General features: G+C 32.5%; 1 protein-coding gene across 1 annotated transcript; it reads right to left on the bottom strand.

The window, feature by feature from the left end:
- Positions 1-10186: 10186 nt before the first annotated feature.
- On the bottom strand, positions 10187-10836 carry LOC131161707 (probable calcium-binding protein CML28). Its single transcript, XM_058117660.1, has one exon. It carries the CDS (start codon positions 10643-10645, stop codon positions 10367-10369), a length of 279 nt encoding a protein of 92 aa, XP_057973643.1. The 5' UTR covers positions 10646-10836; the 3' UTR covers positions 10187-10366.
- Positions 10837-11095: the final 259 nt, after the last annotated feature.

Below are 11095 nucleotides of genomic sequence, written 5' to 3'. Positions count from 1 at the left end.
ATTCGTCGACAAATGGTCTGTCTGAGAAAGTTAAGGTCTCAGTATTTTCTCGTCGACGAGGACATGCATTAGTCGACGAGTGGCCTCCAGGCATTCGTCGACGAGGCCAGGGGACTAGTCAGCGAGTTCCCTGTTATTTAGCCCTATTAACCTTCTAAAATGCAAAGCCAACCTAGGACAAGTGCATATGATTATTTCATGAAAAACATGCATCCTAGGGTCTGTCTATTGGTCATTTTGAGCTTCCAACTGTATCTTATGAGACATGTAAATACATATATGACTAAATGCACATTACAATTGAAAAACTGAATTATCTTCATCCTTTTGCTGTTCTACTTCCATGGAATGAGCCAAATCGCATGCGCTTCAAGTTCCCCATAACTTCCATAGAATTCTTACCATACGTGCGTGCTAAGTAATGATCCTGTTCAAAATCTCAATGCACAGTAAGATACTATGTGATTTGTCATGATCAAAATAGGATTAGACTCATAGAGTCAACGCTAGAGTTACAGAAACACCCTTGATAGCTTTCACCTATGTGAGCATGAGAGTAGGGCCGCCCTCTATGAGAATTGAGCTTATTCTCAAATATGCTCATGAAACCGAGATTAGTATAAGGTTGAAACGTGCTGACTATTAAAGCTCATGTCAACACCTGAATGATTATATGTGAGCAGTAATACTTTATTTTCCTTAAGCAGTCATAGTTCAAGTCTGAGACCACTACTGACTCTAGAGTAAAGATTATTGTTCACTAAGTAAAGATTCAATGCAGAGCACACCTTCATTATACATAATTATTCATCTTTGATTGTTAAACTCTTTGCATGCGTGGTACATACATAACAATAAAATGAGGGGGGGATTGTTAGTGCATTTTAATATTATTACTTTATTAATTATATTGTTGGTGTATTTTAATATTATTATTTTATTTATTATCTTGGGAAAGAGTATGTAACTCGAATTGGGTTATGTATCTACATTTAATTAGGTCATTCATTTATGTATTTCATAAATTCATAAGATTAATTATATAAACGTACCTTAAATCTCATAAGATTAATTATATGAATGTACCTTAAATTTAGGTCTGTATCTATTTAATATATATATACATCTTATTTATTAAGTGCATGGAGAATGAAATATCATTTTGTGCCTATAAATAAACTCTTAAGGCATTGACACTACACACTACACACCATTCTCTTCTCATCATTCTCATCATATCATCATTCTCATCATATCATCATTCTTTTGATTTAGAGAATTTGACAAGTAAGGAAACGTGTTTTTAGTGGAGTTTTGGATTCTTCTATTTGTACAAAATTAGAGAGAGTCATACAATTCAAATAAAGATGTTGTATCTTGGGGGAGACAAGTCTTGAGGAGTTCTGCTGCATCGAATCGTGGGCTAAGTCAAACAACCGCAGAGAGTTTGAATCTCCTTAACGAGAATAAGATATCTATGTCTCAGCCTATTTTGTGAATCGTATTTATATTTGTATTTTCATTTATTGTTTAAGTTTTATTACTTTTTTATACTAAATTTCCTGACATGCAAAATTAGACAACTCGAAGACAATATTTATTATACATAAAAGCATACATGTATGCTAGCCGATTAGGCTTACGTTATTATATCCAAGTGCTGCATATATAATCAGGTTAATTAATTAAGAGAAGGTGTAGCAAGCAGGCAAGCAGCTAGCTGTAGCCACCCATCCAAGCAGCCAGCTGCTACTACTACTTCACGGTATACCCAACGCTCGCAGCATACTTCACTAGATCTCCCATCTCCTTTTCGTCGACGCGGCCGTTGCCATCCGCATCGGCGTGATGGAGCGCCCAGTGAGCTCTCCAGGAGGGGAAAAAAGCGATGAGGTCCTTAAAGGATTTCCAGAGCTCTCCTCTGTCGAGCTGGCCGTCGCCATTGGTGTCGTGCATTTTGAAGAAAGCCCTCAGCTGCTGCTCTATCAGGGGAACTTTTGCATCCTTGGGGTTTCGCATGTTGTAGAAAGAAACAAAGCAAGACAGATCTCTAGTTGCCTCTCTGCTCTAGCTATACGGAACTGTATCTCTATATATGTGGTGAGACTTGGAATGGGTGCATGGAGGAATAGGGTCATATATAGATATGGAGCTATCATCTCCTCCATGTACGCATAGGTGAAGATTTTAGGTAGTCATCCGTAGCTTCCCAAGTAGGCTTCCCAAGTGGGCCACCTTAACGACTTCTATTACTCCTATAAGAACGACTTGTACAAAGAAAATGTACTGAATAATTACTGTGAATTAGTAATAAATTTTTTAAAAAAAATTATTTCTCTTTCTCTTCTTTTTGGGGTTTTAGGGCTTTACAAGAGGAAAAAGTTGGCCCATTATGTGACAGCAGCCCATTTGCTGGCCCTGTGCAGCTCTCTGGCCCATTAGTTTTAAATTTTTGAGACCCATCGCATGAACAAATTTTAAATGCTTTTAAATTGAAAAAAATAAATACTTAATTTAGACCCTCCTAAAATCATGTAAAATCATTCAAAATTTTAGAGTACGATCAATTATCTAAAATATGAAGTGATTAGACTGTTTAACATAATAATTTTCTCTAAATAATAATACTAATGACATTTCTAATCCTATTCTTAGGAGCTTGGGGCTCAAATTTTATTATGGGATCAAATCCAACTACACTCATTCATTTTTCAAAAATCATTACAAAACCTCTTGAGTTTTAGTTTTATTGATAAAATGAACCTTTTGACTGTTAATCAACCATTAAATTTAGTGAAAAAAAAAACTTTTATCCTTAGTAAAATTAATATTTCACTTAATTTTGATAAGATAAATTTTAAAAATGACATTAATTAAATAAAGGACAAAAGAGACTCTCACCTCTCCTAAGGTTTGGTAAAAAAACAACAACCTCCCTCAAGATTTAAAAAAAAAAACCATGGATTTCCCCTAGGATTTTAAAAATGTCACATATCTCTCATGAGATTTGTCAAAAAGATTAAAATCTCTTTTTTTTTTTTAAAAAAAAAAAAATTATCTTTTTGCAAAATATAAGGGGAGATTTGTGTTTTTTTAACAAATCTCAAGCGGGATCTTTAGAATTTTTGAAATCGTAGGGGTGGTCTTTGAAATTTTTGAATTTTTGAGTCGTTTAGTGAGCTCTTATCAACTCATTATGCTAACCATTTTTAAAAATTTAATTTATTAAATAGATATTATTTTAAAATATCATTTTATTATGACTAATTTTTTTTTTCACATATACTTAATGTTGCTCATTAGTCACATATGCATATTCCCATCCTCATTGAATATGACCCTTATTTGCTCATGGTCTCACACCTGGTATTTTGTGCCAAACATTTTTTACTCTCCTATCTCCCTCCCCAATTTGTCAATTGAAAAAGGGAGATGTACTATTGCAAGTCAATCTTCCATATTGATTGGGTATTGAAATTTGCTCAAGTATATATAGGATAGGGTCATTCTCCATCCCCTCAGCCTTTGGCATACCCTACTCAACTTTGTCATATATTCTAAGTTATCATAAAGGAAGTCTTTTGGATAAAGGATTTGTAATTGATACCTTATGGCTTGGCATGGTGAATATGTTCCTATATATATCTTCTTTAGTTCCCTCCTTGCAAGACCATCATGTATTTAAAAGAAAAAAAAAAAGATAAAAGAGAAAAAGAAGGGCAGAAAGCATGTGGTAACCAATTTAGTATAACTTCACTACACCATGCAAATTTAAAGGAGAGTAAAACTCACTTTTCCCACTCCAAATAAATAATTTTGTCAAAAATATATATTGATTATTGTTCATTTCACTTTTGATAGTTGTCCCATATTTAAAAATAAATTAATTGAATGGAGAATGAGTGACTCGTATACATGGATGGGCAAAATTTATTGGCTTAAAGTACTTTTAGATTGAGTTAGTACTCACCCATATAAAGCTAATCTTAAGGATTTTTCCCTCATACTAGCACTATTTTAGGCTTTCAAAACTTTTTTTTTTTCCATTGAAATATTTGAGGATTTTTCATTGCATTGTCTTCAGTCACCTCAACATTTTAATGCACTCCGACCAAAATTAAAATTAACAACTTGGTGATAAATAAGGAAATTAACTTGAATAGATAGTCATGGTTCGCTTTCATTCTAATTAAACCACTTACAATGATCGAATTCTTGAAGATGGAGGTGATCGTCCTATATATATCTTTTCTCGTCTTGGAGAGCCCTTATATTAACCTAGATAATTGATCCAATATCTATGCAAGCCTTGTAGACTCATCTAACAAGAGGTATCTAGCTAGCCAGCCTAGTCAAGTCAAGCTATTCACAAAAACAAGTATACTCTCATAACCTATCTTAGTCATGCAAGACATTTTTTAATAGTAATATTGCGAGAGATACAAGTTAAATTAAATAATATCTTATATAAATTATGGGTTTCTTTCCCGACATAATAATAATAATAATAATAATAATAATAATAATAATAATAATAATAACAGTACAGGATTCTTTCTCCTTTTTTTCTTATTAATCAAAGTATTTTTTTTTTATTCTTCAAGTTACAAGATTCTTCCCCTTTCATTTTTGATTGAAAAGGGAATACTTATTCTTTAGAAAGATTTTATTTTTAAGGGGTACATGAAGTTTTCAAATGGACCTCTTGTAGCTAGTGGGAAATGAATATTGAGAAATGTCCCACTTTCCCACTCCTCCAATAATGTTCACTTGATTATACTTCCAAGCAAACAATGCATAAAAGAGGCCGGACTCCTCAAATCAAGCACAAGATCATACAACCTCATTATTAAGCTGAAAATATGGGTGTAAGAAGAATGTGTCCATCTCATCATAGTTATTACTTTTTTGAACTTAAAGTGCTTAAATTAAATAATATTAATCATGGTCTAACAAATGTATTTGAGATAACATTCCAGCAATTTGAAACTTGAACACACATAGATATTATAGTTCCAAATTCAAATTTTCGAAAGTAATCACTTAATCAAAACAAACCTATTCGAAGACTTGACATCTAATATATATATATATATATACTCTTTTAAAAATTTAATAGAATCATCATCAATTTTCATTTACAAATGAAGTTTTTACGTATCACCCAAAAATTATTATTTTAACAATTTAGTAAATTAAATTTAGATTTTTTTCTTACATATTATTTCTCTTTAATTATTGTGCTTTCACTATTCAATTATAAATCAAGAGCACTTACTTCTTTGAGGTAAATATGAAATATGGTTGCAAAGTGGGCTAGGAGCTGTGTGTAAACTGTGGAAAATAGTTTACACATGGGGTGAGTCTGATACAAGCTTCTTCATTTTATTGTTTTACAATATTGAGTGTAATATTTGTAATTCTAAAAATTGGACCATATATGTAGGTGACTGTCTTGGCTAAAAATTGGACCATATTTGTAATATTTTTTACTCGTTCAACAATGTTGTAAAATTAAAAACAAGTTTATTTTTTTAGTTCTTAAAAAAATTTAAAATAAAAATAAAAATTATTTTTGAGAGTTAAATTAAATATCCGTAATGTGTATTTTAAAATAAATTATGTTGGAATTGGTGTGATCCCGAGAGGAGGGATGAATTGGGGTTTTAAAAACATTTTGGTTAAATTAAGCATTTCCGCCAATTCACCATATATCATATCCCACTCATAATATAAACGTGTATGTACAATAATTAAACTGTGAGTGCAAGCATACATGTGTGCTGTATGTTTCATTTAATTTAAAAGTGCGCATGCAAATACATATGACAATAAATAAATATGCATACACATACTGAATTTAAAATGCAATAATTTAAATGAGATAGGGAGAGAGAAATACACACACACGATATTTATTATCGAGATTCGACCAAACCAGCATACGTTCCCACCATGGGCATATTCCACAAGGATTACACTAACCCTACTCACTTAAATGGACGGAGCAGAAAGCATTTAGTAAAGTAAACAATCATTATTATAATGGTAAATCTAGACCCATAAGAAGAAAATACAATATTGTGAGTAGTGGCATCATTAATATAAATTATATAAAATCTTTTGAAAATCTTGTAGATCCATTAACTAAGGCCTTAGAAAGAGAAAGGGTCTAGAATACATTGAGGGTGATGGGATTAAAGCCCGTAAAATCATAAACAATGTATGAGGATACCAAACCCAAGGATCAAAGATCCTGTAGTCCTAAGAAATGCACTATTGTTTTTAAGCTCATCCTTTTGGTGTAAGTGCATTTATCCTCTGACTGTGAAATTAGGTGTAATCCCAAGAGGGGGTTGAATTGGGTATTGTAAAATTTATAAGTCTTTAAGTTCTAATTTTAAAATGACACAACCATACAAACACAAGTTTGAAGATACACAAATTTCAGTATTACACAACCTAATAGAATCAAGTAATGTATTCCACAACCAATCAGTATTTCCCAATCAATCACAATTGCATAAAATATTTAAGACATACAACAATAGGTATATATAAAATAAATAATTAAACGCAAGCGGAAATAAAAATGAGATAAGGGAAGAGAGATTCACACGCCAGATTTTACAAGGTTTGGCAAACCCGGCCTACGTCCTCGCCATGGGTAAACTACCCAAGGATTCCACTATATACCGCTCCTTAACTTGGGATGGAGTTTCCCATTAAAATCTGCTGCTTACAAGAGGCGTAACTTCCTCCTTACAATCTGCTGCTTACAAGAGGCATAACTTCCTTATTCCCAGTTCACAATCCGAACTGTAAATACAATGGATAAATAAAAATAATCGGATGCAGTTAGATGCTTATCAATAAGCTAATGTGTACATGTGAAATTCTAAATACTTTCACAAGATAAAACTTGAAGCTCAATGGAGTTAATGTGTTGATCTTAATATGATTTTGTAATAAAAGAATATATGATCTTTGTATAAAGATATTTATGATTATGTTGACTTTTTGAGTCCGATCTCTGTTTTGATTATAAGAAACTACATTATCTCATATGTGTGCTAAGTATATGAACATGTTTACCTTTCTAAGCACGAATGACAGATGAGAAATGGAAGTCAAGAAGCACTTAAATGAGCACATCATTTGGCGCAATCTATGTTATTGCAAAGGAGCAGAACTTGAAGTTCTTTTAATTTTTTGTTTCAAGCTGTATTGTATTGCATTATTTTTTCTTTGGGTTTGTAATAATCATATGGTCTGTAATAATCTGCATATCATGCATAATAGATACTTATGCTCAAAACCATATATTGGCCTTAGGGATCACCTTTGGTCAACCAACATCAGATTTTTTTGGGGTTGACTCTCAAGAGAACATAGACTGGCCACTAGGACCCTAAAACCTTTTCAAAAAATGCTATAACTTATTTACACATGGTTGAATAGGTTCAAAGAAAAAAATAGGGTTTCAGGCAACCAAACCTAGAGAGTTAAAAATACTTTCAGGCGATCGAATGTGCAAAGGGTCAACAGTTGACCATGGCCCGAGTGACCGAACCTAATTTGACACTATAACAAATAAGGTTATTAGTGATTGTTCAAAATCATCACTAATACTCATAAAATCGTCACTAATACTATTAGTGATGGATTTGAATTAGTCGCTATATCTTCCGTTACTAATACTTATTAGTGATGAATTTTTCAAACCGTAACTAATAATAGAGTATTAGTGATGGATTAAAACCGTCACTAAAAAATCTAAGCCCGTCACTATAAATTCTACACCAGTTTGATAAAAAATTGTCACTAAAGCCACAGTATTAGTAACGGTTTTAATTTTGTCACTAATGCTTTATTATTAGTGACGGTTTGAAAATCGTGAATATTGCTCACAGGAAACTATTAGTGATAGTTTTCAAACCATCACTAATACTATAAAACTGTCACTAATACCATATTATTAGTGACGGTTTGAAAATTTTCACTAAAACTCTTAAAAAAAAATGGCAATTATTAGTGGTAGTTTTGAAACTTTCACTAATACTTAAATTGGACAATTAGTAGTGACGATTTTAAAATTCTCACTAATAATTTTAAATTATTTTTTTTCAATTATTAATTCCTGTAAAAATCTGTAATTACATTTTCGTATATGTAACATTAAACCATAATTGCTAAAAAATTCATAAATTATTCAAAATTCTAATTCAAATTTAAATAAAATACAAATATATTATACAAATTCAAATTCAAATACAAATATATTGTACAAATTCAAATTTAAATACAAATATATTATACAAATTCAAATTTAAATACAAATACATTATACAAATTCAAATTCAAATACAGAAATTTCATCTGTTCAGATAACATAAAAAAGTCAAAAGCTGCATCCGTAGTGCATGACATCGTGCTGACGTTGTGACGGTTGCAAACCCTACAAATTAAGAAAGTAGAAAAAAATTAGTATATGTTTTTTTGAAAAATTTTGGCAGTATTTCTCTTGTAAATATGACATTTTCCATAGAGATATGCTCCACGCATAAGTGTTTGCAATAAACAATTCACAATAATCCAACCAGTAATGAATTTTACGAGTGCACAAGAGCTTCATATAATAAGCATTAAATAATGTAACGTATTCATGCATCTTATTAACAATATATATCAAAATATATTTTTATGAAAAAATAGAATGTGGTGTTTATGGTTTACATGGCTTCCATAGGACTCTAAAATAATTATAATAATCAAATAATGCAAATGAGTCCATGATTGATAGAATTTTCACTTAGCATATACAAAAGTAAATTTAGAGATGAAATTCAAAGTTCATTTGAAGTTCACTCATTCTTTCAAAAATGCTATAACATTCAGCACACTATAACCATATGAGCATATGGTATATGACTATGATTATTTTGGGAAAAAGTCAACAAATTTTCGGCAGCATGCCGTCTATAAATAGAACATTTCCCAAACCTGTAAGTCACAAAAACATGCAATTCACAATATTTTTGCATCATACAGATGTCATTTAGATTAAGATATGCAACAACCTAAAAGTATCTACCAGCAGGCAATACACATCACTGCACCAGCCATGCAGGTGGCGTTCTAATCAAGCATGTAGTCCTAATGTCCACTACCAGCATGCAGTTCACAAGATATATCAATCCAAGCATATAGTGCAGAAGTTAAATCATCTATTAAACTGAAGTTAGATATATACCCATCTCTAGCTACAATGAGGTCATGGATGACAGAGAAGGACAATGAGGCCGTGGATGGTGGTGGTTGCATCAACGATTCTTTATCAAGTTTACCTGGAGTTTCTTTTCAAAATTTATTTGAAATGCGATAAGCCTGCCCATGTAGACAAAATGAATTTTAGCCTTTCATCTCATAAGTTGTCTTTTATAGTTAAGGTATGATTTAAATATTAATTTTATTTCTCTTAAATGTTGATGCCCTTCTTGGTGACGAATGTTGATGCCCTTATTAATTATATTGTTAGTGTATTTTAATATTATTATTTTATTTATTATCTTGGGAAAGAGCATGTACCTCGGATTGGGTTATGTGTCTACATTTAATTAGGTCATTCATTTATGTATTTCATAAATTCATAAGATTAATTATATAAATGTACCTTAAATATGATAAGATTAATTATATGAATGTACCTTAAATTTAAGTGTGTATCTATTTAAATATATATATATATACATCTGATTTATTAAGTGCATGGAGAATGAAATATCATTTTGTGCCTATAAATAAACTCTTAAGGCATTGACACTACACACTACACACCAATCTCTTCTCATCATTCTCATCATATCATCATTCTTTTGAGTTTAGAGAATTTGACAAGTAAGGAAACGTGTTTTTAGTGGAGTTTTGGACTCTTCTATTTGTACAAAATTAGTGAGAGTCATACAATTCAAATAATGATGTTGTATCTTGGGGGAGACAAGTTTTGAGGAATCTGTCGCATCAATTCGTGGGCTAAGTCAAATAACCTCAGAGAGTTTGAATCTCTTTAAAAAGAGTAAGATATTTGCGTCTCAGCCTATTTTGTGAATCGTGTTTATATTTTTATTTTCATTTATTGTTTAAATTTTATTATTTTTTTATATTAAATTTCCTAACATATGCAAAATTAGACAACTCGAAGACAATATTTATTATACATAAAAGCATACATGCATGCTAGCCGATTAGGCTTGAGTTATTATATCCAAGTGCTGCATATATAATCAGGTTAATTAATTAAGAGAAGGTGTAGCAAGCAGGCAAGCAGCTAGCTGTAGCCACCCATCCAAGCAGCCAGCTGCTACTACTACTTCACGGTATACCCAAAGCTCGCAGCATACTTCACTAGATCTCCCATCTCCTTTTCGTCGACGCGGCCGTTGCCATCCGCATCGGCGTGATGGAGCGCCCAGTGAGCTCTCCAGGAGGGGAAAAAAGCGTCGAGGTCCTTAAAGGATTTCCGGAGCTCTCCTCTGTCGAGCTGGCCGTCGCCATTGGTGTCGTGCTTTTTGAAGAAAGCCCTCAGCTGCTCCTCTGTCAGGGGAACTTTTGCATCCCTGGGCTTCGAAAAGTTAAGGTTTCGCATGTTGTAGAAAGAAACAAAGCAAGACAGATCAGTTGCCTCTCTGCTCTAGCTATACGGAACTGTATCTCTATGTGGTGAGACTTGGAATGGGTGCATGGAGGAATAGGGTCATATATAGAGATGGAGCTATGATCTCCTCCATGTACGCATAGGAGAAGATTTTGGGTAGTCATCCATAGCTTCCCAGGTAGGCTTCCCAAGTGGGCCACCTTATCGACTTCTATTACTCTTTATAAGAAAGACTTGTAAAAAGAAAATGCACTGAATAATTACTGTGAATTAGTATTTCTCTTTCTCTTCTTTAAAAAGGCTTCATTTTTTTCTTTCTTTTTTGGCCTTTTTGGGGCTTTAGGGTCTCACAAGACGAAAAAGTTAGCACCTAATGGCACCAGTGTGTGACAGCAGCCCATTTGCTGGCCCTGTGCAGCTCTCTGGCCCATTAGTTTTAAA

The sequence above is a fragment of the Malania oleifera genome, chromosome 8 (genome assembly GCF_029873635.1).
Source record: "Malania oleifera isolate guangnan ecotype guangnan chromosome 8, ASM2987363v1, whole genome shotgun sequence".
Classification (NCBI taxonomy): Eukaryota; Viridiplantae; Streptophyta; class Magnoliopsida; order Santalales; family Ximeniaceae; genus Malania; species Malania oleifera.
The sequence above is the reverse complement of the archived record's forward strand: the minus strand, read 5'-3'. Positions and strand labels throughout refer to the sequence as shown.